Source organism: Lontra canadensis, unplaced genomic scaffold (assembly GCF_010015895.1).
Source record: "Lontra canadensis isolate GAN:19392208 unplaced genomic scaffold, GSC_riverotter_1.0 scaffold72, whole genome shotgun sequence".
In the NCBI taxonomy this organism is placed as follows: Eukaryota; Metazoa; Chordata; class Mammalia; order Carnivora; family Mustelidae; genus Lontra; species Lontra canadensis.
In genome coordinates this window covers 6,290,673-6,318,122 of record NW_022631066.1, presented here as the reverse complement: position 1 = coordinate 6,318,122, position 27,450 = coordinate 6,290,673, and the positions used below count along the sequence as shown (strand labels likewise).

The 27,450-nt window shown below is 37.4% G+C and overlaps 1 protein-coding gene across 2 annotated transcripts; it reads left to right on the top strand.

Moving 5' to 3' along the window:
* Positions 1–27,450, top strand: ARL5B (ADP ribosylation factor like GTPase 5B). Of its 2 annotated transcripts, XM_032880870.1 has the most exons (7): positions 3–358; positions 15,397–15,458; positions 15,624–15,684; positions 17,263–17,410; positions 20,953–21,036; positions 22,689–22,840; positions 24,096–27,450. In XM_032880870.1, the coding sequence occupies exons 4-7, from the start codon at positions 17,267–17,269 to the stop codon at positions 24,142–24,144; spliced, it is 429 nt and encodes a 142-aa protein (XP_032736761.1). In that variant the 5' UTR covers positions 3–358; positions 15,397–15,458; positions 15,624–15,684; positions 17,263–17,266; the 3' UTR covers positions 24,145–27,450. The 2 variants fall into 2 exon arrangements, with proteins under 2 accessions (XP_032736759.1, XP_032736761.1); XM_032880868.1 differs by lacking the exon at positions 15,397–15,458 and having other exon boundaries at positions 1–358.

The following is a 27,450-nucleotide window of genomic DNA, read 5'->3' as shown; positions in this document are numbered from 1 at the left end:
GGGAGGCGGAGCGGAGGCGGGGCTTGGGGGTGGTTGAAGCTCTGGTGGGTTGGTGGGTTCAGACCGAGGGGACTACGGGTCGGCGTTTGGCTCAGTGGGCTCGAAACAAAGGACTATCCGGTAGGGACTCGGCGCGGTGCATTCTGACCGGTAGCTGAGCGGTCCATCGAGGTTTCTCCGCCAACCAATACCCTCACCGCGCGGTCTCAGTAGGCTTCTCCTCGGTTCCCTACAGCCAGCGCCGTGGTGGGGGGCCCCCGCACAGCGGCACCTGCTGCTGAGGGACCCCGCGGCCCGCCCAGGTGGCTCATGATGGGGCTGATCTTCGCTAAACTGTGGAGCCTCTTCTGTAACCAAGGTGAGAAGGATGGAGCTGCGCAACGGCTCGACTCCAAGCGGGAGAGTCCGGTCGCCTTAGGGGACAGCCAGAGGCAGGGCTGTCGGTGGACGCAAATGTTCTGAGACGCAGAGAAGTGATTTTCTCGAGGGGGCGGGTAGAAACTCGGTAATTTAGGCTGGGAGAAGGTGCAGGAGAGACTGGATGTGTGGGAGAAATGAGGTGTGAAAAGAGGAGGCATTCGGGAGCCCAGAGTCCGAACTAAGAATTTTTGGATTTTAGCGAAGCAGAGCGGAAAGCACCTAGTGATACCTGGAAGCATTTCGAGGGTCTTTTCTCTCTCTAATTAAGCATCCTGTGGCTTTCCCCCAAGATAAGTCCGCCCAGAAACCTATCAACTTTTTTTTAAAATTATTTTTAGTAGTGCTGCTTTTTTTTCTACACTGTTCTTTAAGCCATTGCGCCTTCACGTTCTGATTTCTCCTGCTTCCTTGGACTCGGGAATGAGTTGTTCTGTGAGATGCACGGGTTTCCGGAAATCTGCATCCTAAACCTTTTATTCCTTTCCTAGGTATTATAATGAGAACTAAATGCTTTGGGTTCTGTATAGGAGATTGCGTGTCCGTAATTAGTCTAGGACGGGTTATGAGACATTTAGAAGTTGGAAGTCCAAAGGGCCAAGAAGTTGTAAAACCTGTTCTGAGTCAGAGAATGAGATGTCACGTCTTTTGAAGAGAGAAAATACACAGACAAAAAAGGGTCTGGCAATAAAGTTTTAGACATTCTTTGAACAGAATTCTTTCTTAGTAATTGGATCTACTTTTAAAATTCAGTTTCGTTTTTCATTTAACACCCTACATAATAAAAACCAGTGTTTTGCAATGACAGCAATTGTTACTGCCAATGTGTTTTTTGTTTTTTGCGGGATTTGGGAAGTGAAGAAAATGAAAAGGCTTTAGTTCATTTGTTCCATAGGTCAGAACACAAAAATCGTCTTTTCCAAACTTATAAACACAGATATATGTATATACATATATAAATATGCATATATATGCAATTATATGTATATATGCAGTTACCACATGTATCACGCTTAACGTGATTTCAGAGTTTAACTTCTTAAATATATCTCTTTGATACATATTTAATACATGCTTTTTCAGTTTATATTTTCTAGTCCTCATTACATGAATTCACTAGTATATGTAAAGGAGTATTTTAACATGTTAAAAAATATAAAGATCAACACAGTTATTATCTGCTTTTCCCATAGTTTAAGAAACAAAACATTACCAAAGTCTGTTTCTCCTTGTGTTACCCATCCAATTCCTCTTTCTCTCGTTTTATTACTGTTGTTTTATTTTCTTGTACTTCTTTTTTTTTCTATTATTATTATTATTATTACTGAGCCTTCCTTAAATCCGACTAGAAGGGAACAGAGGATGTAGGAGATGAAGAAAACATTCATGGGCTGCTTAAAGCCCCATAATTGTTCAGGCCTTCTAAATCCCCATTACTATTTAGAATTTTTCTTTTCCTTTAACTTTCTTGTTGAAAATTTAGACCCAGTGGTTATGCTCTCCTTTTATCCTCATTCATTCATGCAGCTAACATTTAATCAAAGGTGGTCACCAGTCTTCAGTTAGGCTTGGAGATACAAAGATGAAAAACAAACAGAAAAGATAACATAGTTACTCACAAAGTACTCAAAGATCAGCAAATGAGACCTATGGGGAGATATCCAGTGTGGTAACTTTTTTAACAGGTATGTACAAAAGTGTGTTGATGATCACCAAGAAGCAAGTGATTAGTTTTTCTCACGTGGTTCTTGGAAGACTTTACTGAAAAAGGTATGCTTACACTTGTACTCTGCTGTAAGTGGGAGTCTTCTGGGCATGCTAAGCAGACGGAGTAGAAGGGGCATATTATTCTAGGTTGAAGGACTCCTAATATGCAAATGGGAGAGGAATCAAATACTTGGGTACATTGCAGGAAGCTGAGGATAGTTTAGTTTGGCTGTATCTTAGTTGGCCTGTGGGGGAGTTAGAGGTGTTGAGGTTGGAGAGGTAGCTAGCGCCTGGAACCGGATCACAGAGGGTCTTGTGTGTCAGCCGACTAAGACATTAAACTGTACAGAGCCGTTGAAGAGATTGCTCATAGTATGTTATTTTTTAAGCTGGGGAATAATGTCATCAGACTGATACTTCAATCCTGTATTTTTTCCTTTCTATATCAACAAAATTAACTGACATTCTCAGCATTTTCCATTTTCACACTATAATGAAACTAATCCAGAGATACTCAAATCACTCAGTCTTGGTTGCATGTTAGAATAATAAGCCCATGGCCCTATCTCGGACCAATTAGAAATGAATGGGGCAGGGTGGCCTGGGCGTCACTGCCTAGATGATTCAGATTTGCAGTCAGAGTTGAGAACTCCATATCGCCTTATTCCTTCTCATCTGTTTTTCACTATTTGGCTCCTATCTTTTTTTCCTGTAGCATTTTACAACACAAAGCATCTTCTTATAAATTTGATACCTTTCTGGGAATAAGTATGCTAAAGTGTGGTTGTCTAAGTAAAACTATGACAAAGTATACAATCTCAGCAATTTTGTATTACTTAATTATAAGCTAGAAGACATTACTTGGATGCAGTTATCAATGAAGGAAATAATTTCCAATCTGATTATCTTTTTTTTTTTAAAGATTTTATTTATTTATTTGACACAGAGAAATCACAAGTAGGCAGAGAGGCAGGCAGAGAGAGAAGGGGAAGCAGACTCTCTGCTCAGCAGAGAGCCCGACATGGGACTCGATCCCAAGACCCTGAGATCCTGACCTGAGCCGAAGGCAGAGGCTCAACCCACTGAGCCACTCAGGCGCCCCCAATCTGATTATCTTTACAAATTTATGAATATATCTGTTACAGAACATACTTCCATATTTTTTAATTGTATGCATATGTGGAAATTTTAAACATTATCATTTGTCTTTTATTGAGATATAATTGACATACAGCATATTTGTTTCAGGTGTACTAATCATTTGTCTTAGGGTAGAAGAGAAATTAACACTTTTATGCCCTTTTCCTTTATCATCCCAAAATATAGTGTTTTGCTTTAACACAGTCTTTTCATTATTGTGACCGTAAAATTTAGTTACTCCAGTGCTAGAATTATGTTCCCCTTTTTCCTACAACTTTTTCCCCCTAGAGTAAATAATTACAACATCTCATTGCCTTAGTTTTCTTTGTGTGTTTGATTAAGCCATTTCATTCTGTCCCAAAACTCTGTACAAAGTTTCCCCACATCACACTTAATCAGATGTTTTATCCCTTCTCCTGACCCCCTCAGTATTTGCTTCTGTTCCTAATTGAGCTTGCTTCCCTCTGCCTGCTCCACAGCTGTGCCAGACTTGTCTGTGCAGTCATGCCAGGAATTTCCTTTGCTTTTCTGTTTTATTAGAACATATGTCTTCCTTGCTTCACTACTTTTTGTTTGTTTTTTGGGTTTTTTTTTTTAAGGTTTTATTTATTTATTTGACAGACAGATCACAAGGAGGCAGAGAGGCAGGCAGAAAGGAAGGGAAGCCGGCTCCCCGCTGAGCAGAGAGCCAGGTGCAGGGCTCAATCCCAGGACCCTGAGATCATGACCTGAACTGAAGGCAGAGGCTTTAACCCACTGAGCCACCCAAGTGCCCTGTTTTTTTGAAGCACATCCTACCAAAATTTCCTGCAAAGATGTCCAAAGCGGTAATTTTTTTTTTTTTTCAATTCCAAATGCCTGAAAATGTATTGGTCTCACTTTGCTTTTGATTTATAATTGGGCTGAATATAAAATTCTGAGTTGGAAAACATTTCTTTCAGCAGGCATTTGAAGATATTGTCATGGTCCTCTAGCTTCCAGTGTTGTTAAGACCAGTATCATTCTTATTCTGAGTTTTTCTCTTTTTAGTAGATTTTAGAATTTTTCATTTATTCCTGGGGTTTTTAAATATGCGAGGTGTGTGCCTTGTAATGTGTCTTGTTTTGGTTCATTGTGCTAGGCCTTCTGGACCTTTTCAACAGAAAGTTGGACGTTTTTTGGTTCTAAGAATTTTTTTAATTACATTTCGCTTAAGGTGTTTTCCTCTACTTTTCTGGAAATCTTATCCGTTGTATTGTGCTGCTTGATTATCTAGCATTTTTTCCATTTTACTGTCTTTTTTTCTCAGTACTTTCTGGGGTATTTCCTTTGTCTTTTAATCTTCCTATTGAATATTTTGATTCCACTATCCTATTTATGCCACAGTTTATTAATTTGCATCATGATGAATTATAATATGTGAATACTTTCAAGTATGTGAATACCTTTGTAAACATGTTTTCATTTCTCTTAGATGAGTATCTAGAAGTGCAATTTTTAGATCATAGACTGAATATATGATTAGTTTAATAAGAAACTATTAGATTGTTTTCCAAAGTGTTACACCATTCTCATATTCTCACCAGCAGTGTTGGAGACCTCCACTTTTTTTTTTTTTTTTTGAGTTTTTTTGTTTTTTTTTTTACCTTTACCTTACAGAGAGCACAGGTGCACACACACAATTGGGGAGAGGGGTGGAGGATGGACAGAGGGAGAGAAGCAGACCCCCCTCTGAGTGTGGAACCCAACACTGGGCTCAGTCCCATGACCAATAAGATCATGACCTGAGCCAAACCAAGAGCCAGCGGCTTAAACGACTGCGTTACCCAGGCACGCCTTAGACTTATGCTTTAACATCCTTACCTACAGATGTCACCAGTCTTTTTAGTTTATTCAGTTAGATGAGTAGCAGTGTCTCATTTTGGTTTTAATTTGCATTTTTCTGATGACTTTTGGATGATAAGCACTTTTTCACATGCTGGCTGGCCATTTGTATTTCAAATGTTCAAATCCTTTTCCTGTTAAATTATTCTTTTATCTATAAAATTATATATATAATTATTTATATCTTTTGGATATGAGTCTTTTGTCAGATACGTGTTTTGTGAATATTTTCCCCCAGTCTGTGCTTCCTTATTCATTTTCTTAATTCTATTTTTGCTGAGTGGAAATTTTTAATTTTGGTGAAGTTCTGGTTTTTCAACTTTTTTTAACAGCTATTGCTTTTTGTGTCCTATTCCTTTCACCTACAAGCTTTGGCTTTTATGCTTAGGTCTGTGAGCCATCTCAGATTATTTTGCAGTTATGATGTGAGTCAGGGGTTGGGATTCATTATTTATTTGTTTGTTTTTACATGGACATCTACTTGTTCTAGCATAATTTACTGAAGACTTTCCTTTCCCAAGGGATCGCCCTAGAGCCTTTGTTGAAATACTGAGTCTCATCTCTGGACCTTTCTCTTGCATTGTTCCTATATGTCCATCCCAATACCATACTACACTATCTTGATTATTGTATTACTTCCTGATAAATTTTGAAGTCTAATAGTGTTTGTTAGACTATTGGACTAAGAGACAGTCAAACATGTCTGTTGATCATTTCAAAGATTTTTGTTTTGTCTGTTTTCTGCTTTTTATTTTACTAATTCCCTGCTGTTTATTTCTTTCCATCTAGTTACTTTGGGCTTACTTTACATCCCCCTCTCACGTCTTCTCAAGGGTGGGCTATTCTCAAGGGTGGGGGGCCTGTCATTGTTTTTGTCTCTTATTCCTTTCATATGGAACAATTTAAAGCTAAAAGTGTCCCTCCTAAGAATTGCGTTAGCTTCACTACAAATTTTAATTTGTTGTATGTCATTCATTCAGTTTGAAATATTTAAATTTTGTTTGTGATTTTTTTTTTGACCTATGGGTTACTTTTAAGTGTTTAGTTTTCTATTTATTTTTCTAGATAGCTTACTATTCATTCCTAATTTAATTACATTGTGGTCAGAAATATACTCTAAGATTTTCATCTTTTGGTCAGTTTTTTTTTTAAGGTTCTTATTTATTTATTTGACACAGAGAGACACAGCAAGAGAGGGAACACAAGCAGGGGGAGTGGGAGAGGGAGAAGCAGGCTTCCCACTGAGCAGGGAGCCCCAGGCAGGGCTCAATCCCAGGACCCTGGGATCATGACCTGAGCTGAAGGCAGACTGAGCCACCCAGGCGCCCTGGTCAGATTTTTGAGGCTTTTTTATTGTCTATCCAAATGGTCCGTTTGGTGCATGTACCTTTTGTGCTTGACAAAAATGTGTTATCTGCAATTACGTGCAATACGCTAAACTCTGTAGGCTAAGGTTATGCCACTCTGTTAGTGGTGTTCAGATATTCTATATCTTAATGTATATCTCTGCTAGAGAGCATACAGTGTGATCTTGTGTTTGTTTGTTTTTAATAGATTTTATTTATTTATTTGACAGAGAGAGATCACAAGTAGGCAGAGAGGTAGGCAGGGAGAGGGGGGGGGGGGAAGCAGGCTCCCTGCTGAGCAGAGAGCCCAATGCGGGGGATCTATCCCAGGACCCTGAGATCATGATCTGGCCCAAGGCAGAGGCTTATCCCACTGAGCCACCGAGGCACCCCTGATCTTGTGTTTCTTAATCTGGTATGAAATTCTCTTTTAACTGTAATGTTTAGTCAAATTTATTGATGAGGTTCAATTTATGATACAGTCAGATATCAAGGTATGCTATTTTATTCTTTCCTTTTTGCCCCATCTGCATTTGTTTTGTTTAGTTGTTTTCTGTTCCTCCTTTCCACTTTGCTTTGGGTGGTTCTTTGTTTTCTTAAAATTCCATTTTATTTTATTTACTGGCTACTTTAATGATTTGCATTATTTTGCATTTTTTTTATGGTCCTTAGGGATTGCAACATATGTTGTTACCTTTCCTCAGTCTACTTAAGAGTTAGTAATGTAACACTTGTAAAGTGGAAGAACCTTGAAACTGTGTAGTATACCCTCTCCTCCCTTAGTCCTTTACAACCATGCAGGTTATATGCTATAAGAATTGTATCTACAGGGACACCTGGGTGGCTCCCATGGTTAAGTGTCTGCCTTCAGCTCAGGTCCTGGGATTGAGCCCCGAATTGGCCTCCTTGCCGGCACATCGGGGAGCCTGCTTCTCCTCTGCCTGCAGCTCCCCTTGCTTGTGCGCGCGCTCTCTCTCTCTCTCTCTGACAAATAAGTAAAGTGTTAAAAAAATTGTATCTATATTATTTATAAACTGTACAATATAGTTATATTTTTGCTACAAAGAATCACATGTTCCTGAATAAATATAAAGGGTAGAATTTTCTCTTATATTTACTTACATTACTGTTTTTGATGTTTTGAGTTTCCATCTAGTATAATTTCCCATCACGCCAAAGAATTTCAGCATTTTTGTAGTGTAGCCCTGTTGGTGATGAATTCTCTTGGTTTTCTTTTATCTGAAAGTGTCTTTATTTTGCCTTCATTCTTGAAGTATATTTTTCCTGAATATAGAATCTTAGGTCAATTTTTTTCCCTCTTTAGTGCTTTAAAGTTGTTATTCCATTGTCTTCAGACGTCCCAATTTTTTTCCTTGTGAAAAGTCAACCAACGTTCATATTTTACTTCCCCTTATATAGCCTGACATTTTTCTCTTACTGCCTTCAAGATTTTCCCTTTATCTTTAGTTTTCAGCTGACTGACCGTGATCTAACCTAGCTTTGCTTTTTTTTTTTTTTTTTTTTAATCCTGTTCGGAGTTTGCTGAGTTTCTTATATTTGCAAGTTTTGTATATTTTTGCACTCACCCAGTTCACTTGTATTTCTCAAATACAATTTTTCCTCAAATTGTCCAGTATAACCCGTTCTATAGTCAATTTAGTGAGGACTACAAATCAAAGAAGGAATGAGGGGCACCTGGGTGGCTCAGTGGGTTAAAGCTTCTGCCTTGGGCTCAAGTCAGGATCCCAAGCTCCTGGGATCGACCCGGGCTCTCTGCTCAGCAGGGAGCCTGCTTCCCTTCCTCACCCTCTGCCTGCCTCTCTGCCTACTTGTGATCTCTGTCTTTCAAATAAATAAATAAACTCTTAAAAAAAAAAAAAAGGAATGAACATTCTAAATTTGAAACTATTACAGTGTATCTCAGTGAGTAAAGGTATCATTGTGTGAAACTTTGGTTTCAGTTGTGTGTGTCCTGGGTCATAATGCAAAATATATTTATATTGTGTAAATATAACCGTGGTCATGGTACAACAAGTTTGAAAACCATGCATTGTCTCTGCCCGTTAACATTTGTTTTCCATTGTAACCTTCCCCTGGGCAACATTCAAATTCTCTAGAGAACTGTGTTGAGTTAAATCAGTTTCAGTATTTCCTGTTGAAGCCTTTCTAATCATTCCTTTGTTTAGTGAGTGTGGTGGGGGCACAGGTGGTCTTTGGTCTTCACTTCACTCTGTACTGGGACCTTAGAGTATTCTACCTACTTAAACTCTTTAATCTTCTTCTTCTTTTTTTAAATCTGTATTTTTTCCCTTATCTACCAGAAAAGTGTTTTTGTTCTATCCAATAAGCTGTTCTTATTTGTTATTGTTCGATATTAAGACTTCATTTTGTCATAACGATGGGGAGGCATCACACTGGGAGGCCATTAACCAAACTTCCAGCATGTTATTTAACTTAAGACTCCATTTCCTCCTCAGTAAAATGAAGAATACCACCCCTTTCTCATGGCATGATTGTGAGCACTAACTTTCACAGTGCACTTAAATTACTCCGATTGAAATTCTGTAATATTCTTGTTTACCCTTGACATTTATCTCCTTCCCTGAGAGCTGGATTCTAAATCTCAGTTTTCCTTGAGAATATTACCATAAGATACTTCCATATCTGTTGCTTTGTACTAATAGTGCTGTACTGTAAGTGCTTATTTCCATACCCGCCTGTAAGATTTTTAAGGGTAGAGAGAGCTTGCCTTGTTTGTCTTCATCACAAATGTTAAAGTCAGGCATAAAATGAACTCAATAAATACTGAATTGTTGAATCCTCAGATTTACATAGCTGCTCTTAGCAAAATTTAGGTATCTATGAATATGGGGACTAGGGTGGGAGTGGGAGGAGACTGAAGAATTTGTAAGGGGAGTTAATACATTAAAGCAAAAAAGGCAGGAAAACAAATGCAGGCTCCTATCAGTGTTTAGTAGAACAAATTACTTAACTTCATAGGACCTTTAGTTTCCTAATCTGTAACATAAGCAAGAAAACAACCAGGTCAGTAGTTAGGACCTTAATTTCCTAATCTGTAAACATAACATGACAGATTGTGACATCATATCTTCCAGCTTTTTAATACCTACCCCTTGGAAGAATTCAAACTCATTTTCTATATACACAAAATCCCAAATTTGACAAAGGGCATTTTTGTTTGTTATGAAGTTGTTTACATACTCTTGTGTTCATATAAGGCTCTCCTCTTCTATCTAGAAGGTAACGATCCCGATTTGATGCTGTTTTGGGGCTTTCTTATATTTTAAAATTAAAAGTTGATCATTTTATCACATTTTTTTTTAAGATTTTATTTATTTATTTGAAAGAGAGGCAGTGAGAGAGAGCATGAGCGAGGAGAAGGTCAGAGGGAGAAGCAGACTCCCCGTGGAGCTGGGAGCCCGATGCGGGACTTGATCCCGGAACTCCGAGATCATGACCTGAGCTGAAAGCAGTCGTCCAACCAACTGAGCCACCCAGGCATCCCCATTTTATCACATCTTAACAATATCCAGTTTTAACATGATAAATGTTAGCACAGTTTTCCACTTTATTGGCACTATAGATATATAGTGCTTTTCTAATATTTTTCTTCTCTTGTGTTTATCAATTTGAATTATTTGGTATTCTGTGTAAAAACTACCATTTTTTTTTTAATTTGGGAAAGTGAAAAGGTTTTCTTTGATTTTTCTTCCACTTATTTTTTAAAGTTCCTTTTACTATCTTTTTTCTTTTTCTTTTTTTTTTATTTTTTAAAGATTTTATTTATTTATTTGACAGGCAGTGACCACAATTAGGCAGAGAGAGAGAGGGAGAGGAGGAGGAGGAGGAGGAAGCAGGCTCCCCGCTGAGCAGAGAGCCCAATGGGGGGCTTGATCCCAGGACCCTGGGATCATGACCTGAGCCGAAGGCAGTGGCTTTAACCCACTGAGCCACCCAGGTGCCCCTCCATCTTTTTTCCTTTTGGCCATCTTTTACCTGTGCTTGTTCTCATGCAAGTGCTCTTAGTAATTGTCTTTTGAAGCCTCATTCTGTATAGGCTTTATGTCTTTATGCCCTTCTTACAAAATAGTATGATCCAACTTTTTTTTTAAATTTTTTTTTTTTTAAATTATAAGATTTTATTTATCTGTCAGAGTGAGAGAGAGCACAAGCAGGGGGAGCAGCAGGCCAAGGGTGAGGGAGAAGCAGACTACCCACCAAACAGGGAGCCCAATGTGGAGCTTTATCCCAGGACCCTGGGATCATGACCTGAGGTGAAGGCAGATGCTTAACACTGAGCCACCCAGGTGCCCCAGAACCAACTTTTAAGGACATCCAAGAGAGCAAATACCATAGCCAAGAGTGCAGAGAAACTTTTGTGTAAACACTTGGTCAAAATTAAACAAAAGCTCTGCAATTGGACCTTCATTTAGTATAAATAAACATGCTTTGTGTTGACTCTGGAGATGCAGGGATTAGTAACATTGGAAGTGCTCCTCTCTCAGACCTGTGTTGTGGGAAGAGGTGGGGCTTGGTTCCTGGAAGAGATTTCTGGTGAAGTATGATGGCAAGGTGACTATCTCGTGGTGTGCAGGCACATTTTACAAACATTGAGATTCAGAGTGCCTGTCTGGCTCAGTCGGTGGAGTGTTTGACTCTTGATATCAGGGTTATGAGTTCAAGCCCCAGGTTGGGTATAGAGATTACTGAAAAATAAAATACTTAAACGAACAAACCCATTTGGATTCAGTGTAACTCTGCTACTTATGGTAGTGTCTTAACCCAAACTTTACTTGGCTATCCGCGAAAGTTTTGAGTTGTATACACTCTATCCCCAACATAAACATTTCTGCCCCCACACATGGGCAGCTTCTACTCTGTTCCCAAACTGATTTTAATAATGCTACTGAAAAAAAAATAAATAAATAAAATAAAAAAGGTAAACTTATATAATTAAATCAGCAAAATTCATTCCAACCAAAGAATTTTGTATCCCTGTTCATAGTTTTCCCTATTTAAGGTTACATAAGAATGGACTGTGTCTCAGCCTATCAACTAAACATTTCATTTTCATGGAGAGTAATTGGAGGAGTTAGAAGAATCTACAGCTTATGTGTGCATGTTGAGGACGGGTTGAAGTTGTAAAAGTATACAGTTGATTAGTTTTCCCCTCACACCTTGAGACATTTCAGTGGGTCTGTAAGTAAAAGTGATGCTAAATGGCTAGTACTCATCTGATTGCCAGCAATTCAAAAATCTGACCGTAAGGATCATTCTTTCTTACCTTAACCAAGACTGAATTGAACTATGATCATATATTTTGAATGTTTTTTTTTAACCTATTAGGTAAACAAATAATAAAAATTATTGCTTGGAGATATAACTAGTACAAATTTACAAGCGTCTCCTTACATCTGCTTTCGTTAACTATGACAGGTGAAGGGAACCGTTTTATCCTGACTGTAGGAAATCACTAACATAGTTCAGTTGATATTTTTCCTTTTCAGTACATAAGATTTGTATGTGACCTGTTGATTCTGCCCAAAAGCAAAAAGACAGTGATACAGAACAAGCGCCTTAAGTCATGTTTTTAACATCAACCAATATCTTCTACCACCACATGATTTGTACTTTATTAATCTAGACACCACTGGTGGTCATTTAAAGCAACCCATTAATTTCCTTTTCTGCTTACAACAAGCATGTGTCATTGTCCCTTGTTTTTCTCGTTGTCCCTTGAATAGGTAAAAAACTCTATTAACTAGCATTTGGGAACCAAAGTCTTTCGGTCATTGGCGTACTCCAGTTGCAGCTAAGGACAATGGAGGCATTTGAAGGAAGACGGAGGAATTACAGTTATGCCACAGAATACAAACAGCTCTTATTTTGTGCTTGGCTTTTTAGTAAATGCCCTTTGAACTTGATTTCTCTCCTACAGTGCAGATAATGTTTAAGAGATTTTTTTTTTAAATTCAAGGAAAAGATTTAAAATAAATGCTGTTACTTGATGCTTTTCAAAAGCATTTAGCTTTTTTCTGTTGGTGTTTTGTTATATAGACTCAAGTTGATGATAATGGCAGAAGATGGGCCTTGGTTTAACTGAAGGATTGATGTTAATACCTTCATTGTAAGAGTTGAAATTGTGTGTTTTGTCTTTTTTTTTCCTTCAAGATTTTATTTATTTATTTGAGAGAGAGAGAAAGAGAGAGAAAGCTTGAGAGGGGAGAGATCGGAGGGAGAAGCAGACTCCCTGTCAAGAGGGAGCCTGATACGGGACTTGATCCTGGGACTCCAGGATCATGACCTGAGCTGAAGGCAGTTGCTTAACCAACTGAGCCACTCAGATGTCCATGTGTTTTGTCTTTTTTTTTTTTTTAAGATTTTATTTATTTATTTATTTGACAGAGATCACAAGTAGGCAGAGAGACAGGCAGAGAGAGAGGAGGAAGCAGGCCCCCTGCTGAGCAGAGAGCCCGATGTGGGGCTCGATCCCAGGACCCTGGGATCATGACCCGAGCTGAAGGCAGCGGCTTTAACCCACTGAGCCACCCAGGCGCCCCTGTGTTTTGTCTTAATTGCTAGAATTCCCTGTCACTGAGGGGAGAGAGGGAATCTGAAAAAGACCTTAAGTTAATCATGCAGTTGAAACTGTAACAAAACTCATACTCTGTCCCCCTTCAAAGCTTGTCACCTCTGACTTAGTTCACATTGGGCACCAGTCTTTCAAAATGATGCACTGTGTATGAGTTTTGCCATCATGTGCCTTAAATATTGTGATCATCATCATAATAGAAAATGTGAAGCAGGGAGCAGGACTCTGAAAATGGCCCTGGGCGTTGGTTCACTTCAGTTGCCTCAGCAGTGGACCAGCCACCTGGTACTGCTTCTGTTCCCCTATCTGCCCCTCAGTGTAGCCTCCTTCCACACCAGTGGCTTCCTTCTTACTCCTGCAGGGACCCCATGGCTTCCAGATGCCAGGCAGGTGGTTTCCAGCTGTCACCAAAATTTAGAATGCTTGTTCTTCCACGAACAAGACGGTTCTCATTCTTGTACCAGAAGGGAGAAAGATAGGGAGACACTTAAAGATTGGCTGTGTTAGAAAATAGGGGTTATGAACCAAAAGAGTCAAAAAAGGAGAATGATGGTAAGTTACAATAAGCAAACAAGTTTTGTTTTTTTTGTAGAGCAGTTTCTGCCGTAGTGGGAAAACGCCCTTCCAGAGGACCATGGCATTTGTCCTGCAGTATTATAGGCAGTACTGAGGGTGTTCAGGTCATTGGAAGGCACTAACATGGTTTGTCACCTAGGAACTTGTCTGTGAATTATGGCCCCTCTTTTTGACTGATACAGTCAAAGTAAACACTTTAGAGTAGGAATACCAGATGATATTTGATGAAATGTATAACCAAAATTTTAACAAGAAGAGCAGGGTTGTGATGGGAAATTTGTCAGATCATTGGCTAAAAATAAATCGATTGTGTTGTGGTTCGGAGGTTCACTAGTAGTTTTTTAAGCATTCTGCCCTGGGGACGAGAGGTATCTTCTGTAAAGGTTAACATCTAGAAAAGATGATTCTAGAGTGTTTTCTCACAAGTGTGTTCAAAGGAGGTTTCAGATTATGTACCATTTAACAGAATAATTAGGTGGGCTTTAAAATTTATGAAACAAGTGACTGTTCTGTGCATGGCACCAGAAGAAGATGGAAGTTTTTGTTGCATGAAGAGCAGAGATAGTACCTGCTCAAAAGAGTTGTAACATCTAGGACCACCTGGGGGGCTCAGTTGGTTAAACACCTGCCTTTGACTCAGGTCATGATCCCAGGGGGGGATTCTGCTTCTCCCTCTGCTTCTTCCCCTCCCTACCATTGTTCTCTCGCTTGCACACACTCTCTTCTCTTTCTCTCTCTCTCAAAATAAATAAATAAAATCTTTAAAAAAAAAAAAAAAAGTTGGGGGCGCCTGGGTGGCTCAGTGGGTTAAGCCTCTGCCTTCGGCTCAGGTCATGATCCCGGAGTCCTGGGATCAAGCCCCGCATCCGGCTCTCTGCTCAGTGGGGAGCCTGCTTCCTCCTCCCTCCCTGTGATCTCTGTCTGTCAAATAAATAAACTTTTAAAAAAAATCTTTAAAAAAAAAAAACAAGTTTGGGGGCGCCTAGGTGGCTCAGTCGGTTAAGTGTCTGCCTTTGGCTCAGGTTATGATCTCAGGGTTCTGGGATCGAGCCCCATGGGGTGGGCTCCATGTGGAGCCTGCTTCTCCCTCTCCCTCTGCCTGCTACTCCCCCTGCTTGTGCTCTCTCTGTCAAATAAATAAATAAAATCTTTAAAAAATTTTTATAAAATCCAGATTAAACAGTCATTGTGGACTAAGTAAATGCTTATTTATCTGTTGATTAATGGAAGGAATAAGAAACTGAGAGAGTATGTTGTGTGTCTTGTTAGTGACAGGGAAACCTTTTCAATTTTATGTTTTAAATTGTATTTCTTCATGAAAGGAAGAAAGAAATCTTGGTTATATATAGGTGGAAGAATTTCCTGGTGTAAAAACAACTTGATAAAAAGCTAATTTGATTAGCAGAGTTGACAAGCAGATGCGTAAAACAATTTTTTTGAGATTTTATTTAGTTGAGGGGGAGGAGGGCACAGAGGTGCAGAGGGAAAGGAACAAGCAGATTCCCCAATGAGTGCAGAGCCCAATGCAGAGTGGGATCTCAGGACCCTGAGATGGGGACCTGAGCCAAAATCAGAGTCTGGTGATTAACCCACTAAGCCACCCAGGTGCCCCAAAACAATTTTTTTTTTAAACTTACATTTTAAGTCATAATGCCTTGTCAGGACCAGAATTTGTGTTTTTCCTCCCAAACAGTATTGTGAGCAGGTTCTCTTATACTTCCCTCCTACCCATAGCTCAGTCTCTTACAAGACAACCAGGTGGAGAACATCATACCAGACTGCCTCACTTAACGCAGGTGACCTTGACACCATGAAGTTCTCTTCACTCTGTATTTTAAGAATCCAGTAATAAGTATCCAGTGGATGATTCTCATTAGAAAGCTAACTAATAATCATTTTGAAAGCATGTAATTGTAGTATGCAGTAGTGTTAAATGTTTATGGTTTGTTTTCTTTTTGTAGAACACAAAGTAATTATAGTGGGACTGGATAATGCAGGGAAAACCACCATTCTTTACCAATTGTAAGTATAGTTATTTACTTAAACAGTTTTTGTTGTTTTAGTTATTAGAACTAGTTTTATGTAATTAATAAGGTGCCATTGTAATAAAACAGAAAAGCTCCAGCATAAGGTTTCGTATTTTACCAAACATAAAATGTGTTTAAAAAGTGAATAAAACTTCTGTGTGTTTGCTAGAGCCTTCACAGACACTTGTCTTATTCTGGCCTTGAAAGAAAGAATATTAAACTAAAATGAATAAAGTACATATAATAGTGTTGGAGTGAAGTGATAAAGTGCATTTCACTTAATTCTTCCTGCATCTGCAGTTCATGTGAATAGAGGAAGCTTATTGCTACTCTCCTGATTGATAGCTCTGAATTGTTGCATGTAGCCAGACTTGTCAAATCCAAAGAAATGAAGATCACCCTGGAAAGTACTGCTTTTCTAGCTTGCAGCAGGGAAAGGCTTGAGACTTCCAGAGAAATACATTAATACTTGCGAGGAGTTTTAACATCCCATCAATCTGCTTGTCAGAGTAGCTCCCGTTATCATTCCAGTGTTCATGGAACAATCTACATTAAGCAGTGGAAATGGATCTGTGTCCCAAGCATTTTAACAAGTAGTTATTAGATAACAGTGCACCGTGGTCGGGTTCTTCTCTTTCCACCTCGTGCTAAGTGTGTCAGCTGACGACTTTCCAGAAATACTTCACTTACGCAATGCCTGATGTAGTTTTCAGCAACTTTGCTAAAAAGCTCCTAACTTGTGGCTTGTTGTTTTAGAGGCGAATAACTACTTATTTTACTTTAAAATATTCATTGGCCATTATGTATTTTAATATGATTTCGCCTTTAACATCAGATATAAACATCTCAGAAACCTGTCAATTGTTGAAATAATTTTCCACATAACTTCAAAAATATACATAAAACCCAAGAGACAGTGCAGTTATAGGCTTCTGTCATACTTGCCTATAAGTACTGACTTATAGGCAAGTATGTATTTGTTGAACAAACTAATTCTCTTAGCCAAGAATTATGATAATATATGTGGGTATGAGCATTGGTGTTCTAAACGTATTTATAGTTACTCTAATTAAAATTTTCATTTGTCTATAGCCTTATCTTTTTAAAGGTGTAGTTTAGGTGGACAGGCCTGAGTCTCAATTTTCTCACCTAAACAATCTTCACAATTATACATAGCATAACCTACTGGCCAGTGGTTGCTACTTTGCAAATATTGATGTCACAGTCACCAGGAAACTTGCTCTTTCAGGAAGAGGCACTGGGCACTGCTCTGATAACAGGGCATGGTGGTACTGGAATCTTGGCCACAGAAATACAAATTCACACCATGGTGTTCCTTTCTCTCCAAACAAGGCTTTAATTTATTCCAGTAAAAGAAAAAAAAAAGTCTTCTGAACTTCAGGAGTTGTTCTTTGTCTAGATAGTTGTTTGTACAAATGTGCTCTAAGGTTTTGATGTTAATGATTACCATCATCGGTGCAATTGAGGAAGGGTGATTGATTCTCAAAATAGATAAAACTTCCTTCAGATTCTCAAGATTTACCAAAGATTTGTTTATGCTGTCTTTTAACAGCTTGATGAATGAAGTGGTTCATACATCTCCAACCATAGGAAGCAACGTCGAAGAAATAGTTGTGAAGAACACTCATTTTCTCATGTGGGATATTGGTGGTCAGGAGTCCCTGCGCTCATCCTGGAACACGTATTACTCAAACACAGAGGTATCTAAGTTGCCTTACGAATATTAATACAAAGAACCAAAGAGTCAGCACAGAAAAGAGATAGGCTGTACATGAAGGCATATTGACGGTTGCTTCTCAATAAGATCGTGTTCTGTAAGGAATGTGAGGTTTTCAATTAGAAGAGAAAAGGCCAGTAGAAAGAGTAACTCTCACTGTTGTGGGTTTGCTGTACCGCGTCTGTGAGTTCCTCTTCACAGCAATACTGTCACAGCACTACTGTTGAAGAACGTAAGGACGGGGATCAATCAGATAATCTGTCTCAAGATCTCACAGCTTGATGAGGCTCTGGTTAGGGGAGGAATAAAATATTTTAAGCATAATTTAACACAGGATTTCCAAAATTCAAATCTTTGGTGAGATTATATTTTAGTTTTAAAAAATGAATTTATAGTCCCTCCCTCCCCCAAATTCTCTGTCAGTTATTTCATTATTTTACTACTTCAGACCCAACCTGGGAAACAGTCTGGACTAGCTTCTATTTCTGTTTTTATTTCTTGTTGGAGGCAGATTTTTTTTTTAAACCAATGCAGTGCTATTGAGAGATTTATCTTTGAGTACACTAATGTACAGTTGCACCCATAATTTCTCTTTACAAACAGGTACATCTAACCAACTTTTTTTTTCTAAAATGAAGCCTATTAAAAATTGAGTGAGTGTTTTGAAGGGGATGTGCTGAGGAGGTGGGAAATGTAAGGAAGTTTTGTTGAATGATTCTTTTTTAAGATAAATCCTTGAGATGATATTGCAATCACATGAGTATCTGTGGATATATTCCAGTGCAGTTTGTGACTGACAGAACCAAATGACATATCGTAGATTTTTAGCAGTGGTGGCAGCACTTAATTCTTTTTATTTGCAGGGGAAGATAGGATGGTTAGCAAATATGGTTATAGATTAGCTTAATATGTACTTCTTTTTTTTAATTTTATTTTTTTCAGTGTTCCAAGATTCATTGTTTATGCACCACACCCAGTGCTCCACGCAATACGTGCCCTCCTTAATACCCACCACGAGGCTCACCTCTCTTCCCACTCCCTCCAAAACCCTCAGTTTGTTTCTCTCATGGTTCGTCTCCCCCTCCAACTTACCCCAATTCGCTTTTCCTTTCCTTCTCCTAATGTCCTCTGTGTTATTCCTTATGTTCCACAAGTAAGTGAAACCATATGATAATTGACTCTCTGCTTGACTTATTTCACTCAGCATAATCTCCCCCAGTCCCATCCATGTTGATACAAAAGTTGGGTGTTCATGCTTTCTAATGACTGGGTAATATTGCATTGTATATATAGACTATATCTTCTTTATCCATTCATTTGTTGAAGGGCATCTTGGCTCTTTTCACAGTTTGGCAATTGTGGCCATTGCGGCTATGAACATTGGGGTAATATGGCCCTTCTTTTCACTACATCTGTATCTTTGGGGTAAATACCCTGTAGTGCATTTGCAGTGTTGTAGGGTAGCTCTATTTTTAATTTTTTGATGAATCTCCACACTGTTTTCCAAAGTGGCTGCACCAACTTGCATTCCCCACCAAAAGTGTAAGAGGGCTCCCCTTTCTCCACATCCTCTCCAACACATGTTGTTTCCTGTGCTGTTAATTTTGGCCATTCTAACTGGCATAAGGTGGTATCTAAATGTGGTTTTGATTTGAATCTCCCTGATGGCTAGTGATGATGAACATTTTTTCATGTGTCTGCTAGCCGTTTGTATGTCTTCTTTGGAGAAGTGTCTATTCTTGGAATGTTATTTTATGACAGAAATATGTATTAAAGGGCAAAAATGAGCTTAATACATACTTCTATCATAAAATAACATTCTGAAATGAAAACACGTTGGGAAGTAAGAGATAAACAATCTCTTATGATGACTGCAGTTGCCCCTTGAACAATGCGGGGGTTAGGGACACTGACCCACTTGCACAATCCAAAATCCGTGTATGACTTGACTCCCCAAAAACTTGACTGACGGCCTGCTATTGACCAGAAGCCTTAGCGATAACATAGTGGATTAACACATATTTTGTATGTTGTACAGACTATATACTATATTCTGACAATAAAGTAAGCTAGAGAAAAGAATGTTATTAAGAAAATCATAAGAGAAAAGGTATGTACAGCACTGGCTACACAGTTAAAAAAATCTCATTGAAGGGGATCTGTTCAGTCAGCCCCATGCTGTTCACCTGTGTTTAAGTGGCAGAGCTCAGTGTGTGTGACTGCAGGTGTGAGAAGGAGAGCCACAGCTCTCATGAGTAGGTTAGAGTTGGTGGTCCAGAAAGAAATATGTTATTAATGACACCACTTGTATGGAATGTTTCTTTAATAAACTCTTTCTGTAAGAATTTCAAAATTGGTACACAAAGACCCTCTGGCCTTTCCCGCAGCACGCCAGCGCAGCACCTAGCAGTTGTGATCTTAGATGCCAGGTGGGCATCCTGTCTGTGTGGTGTTTCCCTGCTGGCTTTGTTCACCCTCGTCACCTTCTTAAATTCCTTACCTTGAGACCTCCAAAAGCCGAAGGTCTCCGTCATAATGCAAGGAGTTCAGCTGTTGGCAGATTCCTGACAACTTCTGTCATTAGTGTCCCTTCCCCGTATTCTGTCCCTGCTCATTTTGCCACTGATTTTACATTTCTTCCTTCTAGTCTCTTCCCTTTTATCCCCTGTGAAGCCCTTCACATTGTATATGCAGATCACTCTCCTTGTCTCTTTCTGAACAATCTGGTGTCACCCTCCCTCTCTCTCCATTTATTCTGCGTCATTCCTCTGTTACAACCTTAGCTTTGCTTAATCTCACTTCTTAACTTTTTCTTCTGAGATATTCAATTAGGGGCCCTTGGCACTGTATCTTCTTATTTTTCTTACTAAAGATCCTTTTATTTCTAATGTGTAAGACCCACCTTTCGCTTTCTCCAGTGCTCTGTGCTTACCCCTCTTTATTTCAGCTCCATCCCCTCTAGCATATTAACCCCTAAATAGGTATGTTTCTATTTAGCACTTTTTTCTGGGGCTCTTATTGTTGATCTTGTGTTAAAACATCTTGTTTATCGGTTGTTGTTTTTTTTTCTAAATTTGCTTCTCTTTTTCTTTAAAACTTGTGTGCTCCTTTCTAGTGGGCGGGAGACTGTCTGAAACATAAATAATTACTGATTGCCAAATGAGCAGTCGTCGAGTATTTTCAAGTTTTAGTAAAAGTTATTTAAATTACTGTGACTTTCCCTTTGAAATTTATTTTTTGTTACGTGCATTTACAAATAAATCTTCGTATTACAGAGTTTGATGTTTTAAGAGATCACCTTTTCAGAATAAACTTCGGATATAACCTTTGTCTGTTGAAATTATGAGTTATTTTCTTATTAACATTTGGATTTTACAGTAGAATATAAATTCCTTATGATGAAAAAGCAGTAGACCATTTTATGGTAATGATGATGTCTTGTGAAGAAAGTACTCTCACTGAGAGTAGTTTTGCATAAAACTTCAAGGTTTCATTCAATTTTCTTTCTTTTTGGTTGTCTTCTAGTTCATCATTCTTGTTGTTGATAGCATTGACAGGGAACGACTAGCCATTACAAAAGAAGAACTATACAGAATGTTGGCTCATGAGGTAAATTTTGAAAGCAAACATAAACCATGGAGTAAGGTATCTTGTGTACTGGTTGTGCTTTTTTACAAAGATTCTGGGCTTTGCTGTTGGTTATTTCATCATTAACAGAATTTTATATTTTGATGAAAGTCTTAAAGTCAAAAAGTTTCATAACATTTTCAAACTTGGAAAAGCTCAGTACATTAATTTGTGGACTCTTACTGTTACTGACAAGATTTTTCAAAGTTTAAACCACTTATTAATGCCTTAAAGAGCCTGATAAATTAAAGCAAGAAAGACAAAAATGTAAGTGGTGTTTTCCCCCAAGAGTTTATGACTGAAAAGCCTTTAGTGAATAGTCTGGGTTCACTGAATTCTACTTCAGATATACAGAAGACTTAGAAAATAAAACACATTTGTCCATCAGCCATTCAGTGTTAAGATATGAAATGTCTTATGTGACCCACCAATCTCATTTTCTTCCTTTCTGTCAAAGAATTCTGAGAGAATTACATTATCTTAAAAGTAGTGATTATCAATCCCATGTATATTTTTATATTTTCCCTACATTTTTGTCAGTTGTACGAAATATTACATTTCATTGTTCATAAAATCTTATATAATGATCAAGATTATTTTTTTCCGGGGCGCCTGGGTGGCTCCGTGGGTTAAAGCCTCTGCCTTTGGCTCAGGTCATGATCTCAGGGTCCTGGGATTGAGCCCCGCATTGGGCTCTCTGCTCAGCGGGGAGCCTGCTTCCTCCTCTCTCTCTCTCTGCCTGCCTCTCTGCCTACTTGTGATCTCTGTCTGTCAAATAAATAAATAAAATCTTTAAAAAAAAAAAAGATTATTTTTTTCCTCGTAACTCAGTTTTGGGTTTTTTTGGACAATATTGTGATTATCCATGTCCATACATAGAGCTCTAGTTCATTCTTTCTGACAACTCTGTAGAGTCCTACTGTATGATTAAACCACAGTTGATCGATCTTCTTCTCCTTTTTTTTTTTGATCTGTTCTTCTATTAATGAACAAAATAATAAAGTTTGATAGTTTGAACAGTTCTACAGTGAACATTAATGAAATACAGTTAGTCTGGTCCAATATTAGTAAGTAAGATAAGTATTACGCAGCTCTTACCCTCAGTCCTCCTCTTTATATTTGGAGAAATTCTGTAGTATTTGGTAACATATTACCATATTTGCCCGTTAGAGTATCATTGCTCATAGAGTTTTAAATCAGTGTTTAAGATGCATGTTTATTTTACTTTTGGCCCAACAATATAAAATAACTTTTGATTGTCTAGCTTATAGTTAATAAGCCTATCTTTGTCAGAGTCAATCATTAAATTACTATTATTTGAGGAAATTTATTTTCATTTCAGTACAACTTTTATTTATTTATTTATTTATTAGTTTTTATTTTTTAAGTAAGCTTTAGGCCCACTGTGGGGCTTGAACTCACAATCCCAAGATCAAGAGCTGTGTGGTCTACCGACTGAGCCAGCCAGGTGCCTATCAGTAAAATTGTTAAATTTAAACATTACTGCCTAATCATTTTAAAGTAGAAGGATTTCATTATAACTGTCCAGTTAGGCATATCTGACCTTCCTGATGCATTAGCTTAATTTGAATTGTGGTCTTTCGTGTATTAGAAATATTTCATATTGATTGCAGGATTTACGGAAGGCTGCAGTCCTTATCTTTGCAAATAAACAGGATATGAAAGGGTGCATGACAGCAGCTGAAATCTCTAAATACCTCACCCTTAGTTCAATTAAGGATCATCCGTGGCACATTCAGTCCTGCTGTGCTTTAACAGGAGAAGGGTAAGTGCTAAACGGTATGAGGGGAGCTATGACTTCTTTCAAATTTCTGTCAACTTTTCTTCTTTGATCCTATTCCCTTTTTTGTTCTTAAAGATAGTTTTCGTATTGTATTTCAATTATTTAAGGTAGAAATAATTTTAGTCCGTTACTGTTAATTTATACTTTAGCAGAGTTATTAACACATTTTTTGTAGTTTTTAATATAAACAAAGTATTTTAGCAAAAAAGTCAATCACAAATGTCTGGATGAAGTTGTCACAATACAGATTTTTAGTTGCTGTTTCATTTTTTGCATACAGCATTACAGTTAACCTGAATTAAAGAGGAAGCTTCAAAGCAATTTTAGATTTTCTGTAAAGCCTTAATAAAGCATGAGCTCTCAGCTTTCCACAAGAGTACATCTCCTTTCTAATCAGGAATCCTTTCAGGGGACATACTTCGAGAGAGGAAACATGTGAGATAACTGCTTCCTATAGCTTATTCTTCTTTCCTAAGAACTTGAATTTGGATGGAGTAGTCCAAAGAAAACCCAGTGTGTTACACGTGACTTATCTAGTTGATTTCCAGGAGCTTATTTGTCCTTTGATCAACCTGACCTTCTTTGTTATGCTCCTATTGGAAATAGCTTGTAATAAAATAGCTCCATGTAGACTTTTTGACCTATCCTAAGACTGGCCATAAGCATTCCATTCTTTAGAATTTAGGTGCGTAGGGGAGAGCTCCTGTTGTCTTTCTGTAGTGGTTTCAGTTTTAATCTTAAAAGGGGGAGAGGAGTATTTGCAGTCTTGATTGTAGAGCTGGGTTATCTTCAAGATGAGACTGAAACCATTTCCCAATTACTCAACTAATCTGGTCCCATCATTTTGTCTAAGTGAATCTTCCAGTTAAAAATTGTACTTCTGGGGGCACCTGGGTGGCTCAGTGGGTTAAAGCCTCTGTCTTCGGCTTAGGTCATGATCCTAGGGTACTGGGATCGAGCCCTGCATCAGGCTCTCTGCTCAGCAGGGAGCCTACTTCCTCCTCTCTCTCCCTGCTTCTCTATTTGTGATCTCTGTCTGTCAAATAAATAAATAAATAAAATCTTTTTTTTTTTTTTTAAAAGGCTAAAAATTGCACTTCTGGTGTTATCTACATATTTTACTTGCCTATATAAATCATTACCGCAGTATCAACATTTGGGTAAGACTTAAAAATAATAAGTATGCTTTCAATTGTAAGTATTTCCATTTTGAAAATACTTCTGTCTTTTGTTTCAGGTTATGCCAAGGTCTAGAGTGGATGACCTCCCGGATCGGTGTGAGATAACTTTTTGCTTGAAAAGAGACTGCTCTATTTATTCTGTGACATGAACATTTTCCTAGTACCTTTGGCTGCTAAGGCAGCAGCATGTTTAATTTATAACAACACAAACCTCTATGAGCATCACTTGAATCAAGTGCAGCTGAACTGGAACATAAAAGATTTTTTCTTAACTTTTTTTTAATGCACTAATCTTCAGTTGGATGAACATAATGTGTAACTATGTTTTCAGCAACATAATTCTTCTGACTGCTGATTCTAACTATTCAATGACTGCCTTGTAAGAAATGTTTGTCATATGTTTAATGTTTTCCGAAGTATTGTAATAACTTTAATGACCAATTTCTTTCATTTCTTGACCACCCCCTCTCCCTACCAGATAATTACTGGTTTGACATACTAGTAGTGGAAATCATCAGGTTCTGCTTGCAAACTTAACTAGCACTAAATATTTGCTGCCTCTTCAAACCACTTACCTTTTGAACAGAACTTACTATAGAGAAAGAAATCTACCTGGAAGATACTTACATATAAGGAAGACTGACCATCATGAGAACTGCCTTTAAGTTAATTTCTCCCACATTATTGCAAGTCATGGAATAATTTTAACTTACTATTAGCGTGGAAATTAAGTAGGCTGTTTATCTAAAAGAATTAAATTCACTTTTCTGCCTCTAACACGAGATTAGTTTTTACTGAAAACTAATCAAGGAAAAATATTTGAAAGCCCAACTTTGATGGTAAATATTTTGATAAATCTGATATTTTAAAAATGTCATATTATTCAACAGATAAATTAACTACCAGAAATTATTAAAGCATACCAGCACTACTATCAAAACAAGGCACTTGGAATATATTTTACTATCAATTATAAGCAACTTTTATTATCAGCAGAAAGTTCAACTATTCCATTTGCAAGGAAGAGCACATCTGCTTTGGGCAATAGCTGAAGCAGAGTATAAACATTTCATTTCTTAAAAATTTGAAATTGTGTGTGAATTTGAAGTGTTTCTACCACCAGCAGTATATTAGACTTAGAAAACCATATGACTTTTCCTTAAATCTATCTGAGGTTATAGTTTAATAGGCTTAAAACAGTTGCCATCTTTATAGAACGAGATGTTCTAAAGTCTTTTGCTGGGTTACAGGAAACTGCTGAATTTAATCCTGGCTTTTAAAGTATTACTAGGAGACTGAAAGTTAACACTAACATCTTATAAATTTAAAAATAGGAAGAAAAAGTCATATGCTATCAGAAGTTTATTACATATCATTGAAAAGTTTCAAGGCAGTTGTCTAATATGAACAGTAATATAAATAGTGCATACTTTAGAGGGAGGACAAATATTATAATTTTGATCCTTTATTTCAAATGTGTGATTTTGCTATAATGAAAGGGATAAAATGCATACTTAGAGAATAATAATTCATTTTTGCAGTATTTTTTTCATTTGGGTCAAAAATAGGATTCAGTGTTCATAAGAATTTCAAAATACCTGTTCAAAAGTGGTATTTTAATTTTAATATTTTTATTGTAAATTGGTTTTACTTTTGCTCTGTTTTCAGGTATACTTGATTTATTATATTTAGTCTAATTGAATGTGGTAACATTTTCTTTCTATTTAGTGGTAGCATACCCTAGAACTGAAAAATGGCCAGAGGAAAGCTTTCTGGACTTTGGGAACTAGTGGTCTATTAACCTTGTTTTGAACCTTTTTCTTAGTGATTCTATACCAGGTAGAGGGTAAATTTTGTTTTTAATAAAATCCATAATCTAGAACATGAGAGAAAAAGCAAACATAAATCAATATGGATGCTTCGTGTAATGTGCTTGGGGGCAGGGAGCAGGAAGAATTATGAAGACAACCATTTACCTAAAGCACACTTTGCTAGAATTTCTGTCTTGGTTGTAGAGTTCAGCCATAAATACTGAGGATAATTCTCTTAGCTCCATCCTGAGAAAATGTATTTATACCCTTGTATCCATCCTTATTATGAAATTTATCTTCTTATATCTAGTAAGATTGGCTGGCTCAGTTTTCTTCTCTATCAAATTATACGGTTATTTTTTTATATTACCACATCAGCATTATATTGAAAGTGTTTTCATTAGTTGATTGTATTTTGTCAAACAACTACTAGTATAGATTCAAGTTTGCTATTTAATTTTTTTAAATACAATTTATTTTATTTTCTAAATTTTTTTAAAAAGCGTTTTGTTAGTTTGGGATTAGAAATGGTTTATGTTAGCTGCGTTGATAATGAAATCGATATCCCACTAGTTTTTGTGGCAGTGATTGGGAAGAGTTTAAATAGAAAATTCATGTAAGACTTTTTAAAGGTGTTTTATAGGTTCTCATTAGAGATTTCCTGTTACATTGATAAGAAAACTGATTATCCTTTACTCCAAGAGAATGTTTTGTTTGACCCAAGCGGGTACCTCCTACTAAAGCATTGAATAGGACATTCATTGTCAATCAACTATAAAATATTGTTTGATGAAAAATGTAAATTTGTAATTAGTGCCTTTATTCACATTTTGAGATGAATTCTCAGTTTTGTACTATACCTGTTCTCTAGAAGTCAGATTAACAGCTGATTAACTTGACAATGAAATAATTCAAGATTCACCTCCCCACCAACCCTTCAGTTGCCTAGCAAAGTGGAAAGCAGGGGACCCACCCACATTACTTTTGGGAGATTATTCTAGATTTTATTTTTATTTTGAGGATGAAGCAATGAAAGTTTAAATATTTTATTAGACCTGAAATGTAACTGCCACCCAAATACGGTATTTTTCTCCATTTTGAACATGTTACATTCTTAATGTTTAAACCCACTGTTGTTACTGCAGCGCATTTGGGAACTCTTAGAATTAACAGGCCCCTTTATATGGGAATATACTACATAATTTGTATTCTTAGTGTAATTTAATTTCTTAAAATCTGAAATAATATATATATATATAATCTATTGGAAAACTCATGGTTAAATATGTAATTTTTGCTTTTAGGTTCTGAGTTAGGTGTGCTTCAAGGTATAATTTTATTCTATATTCCTTAGAAGAAAGATAATAAATTCAAGTTTTATTGTTAAAAATAATTTTTTAATGGGCACTTACCTTTATAGCCAAAGTCCTTTTGTTTAAGCATAAATTAACTTTTATTTTCTATAGCATAAAGAGAAAATTATTTTCCTATGAAATGGTGAGTGATACAGGCAGTGCTGTAAACAATAATCTCTGAAGAACTATGGGGAGTCAGCAAAGAAAGTTTTAAGGAAATCAATAAATCTTTATATTTTTAAAAA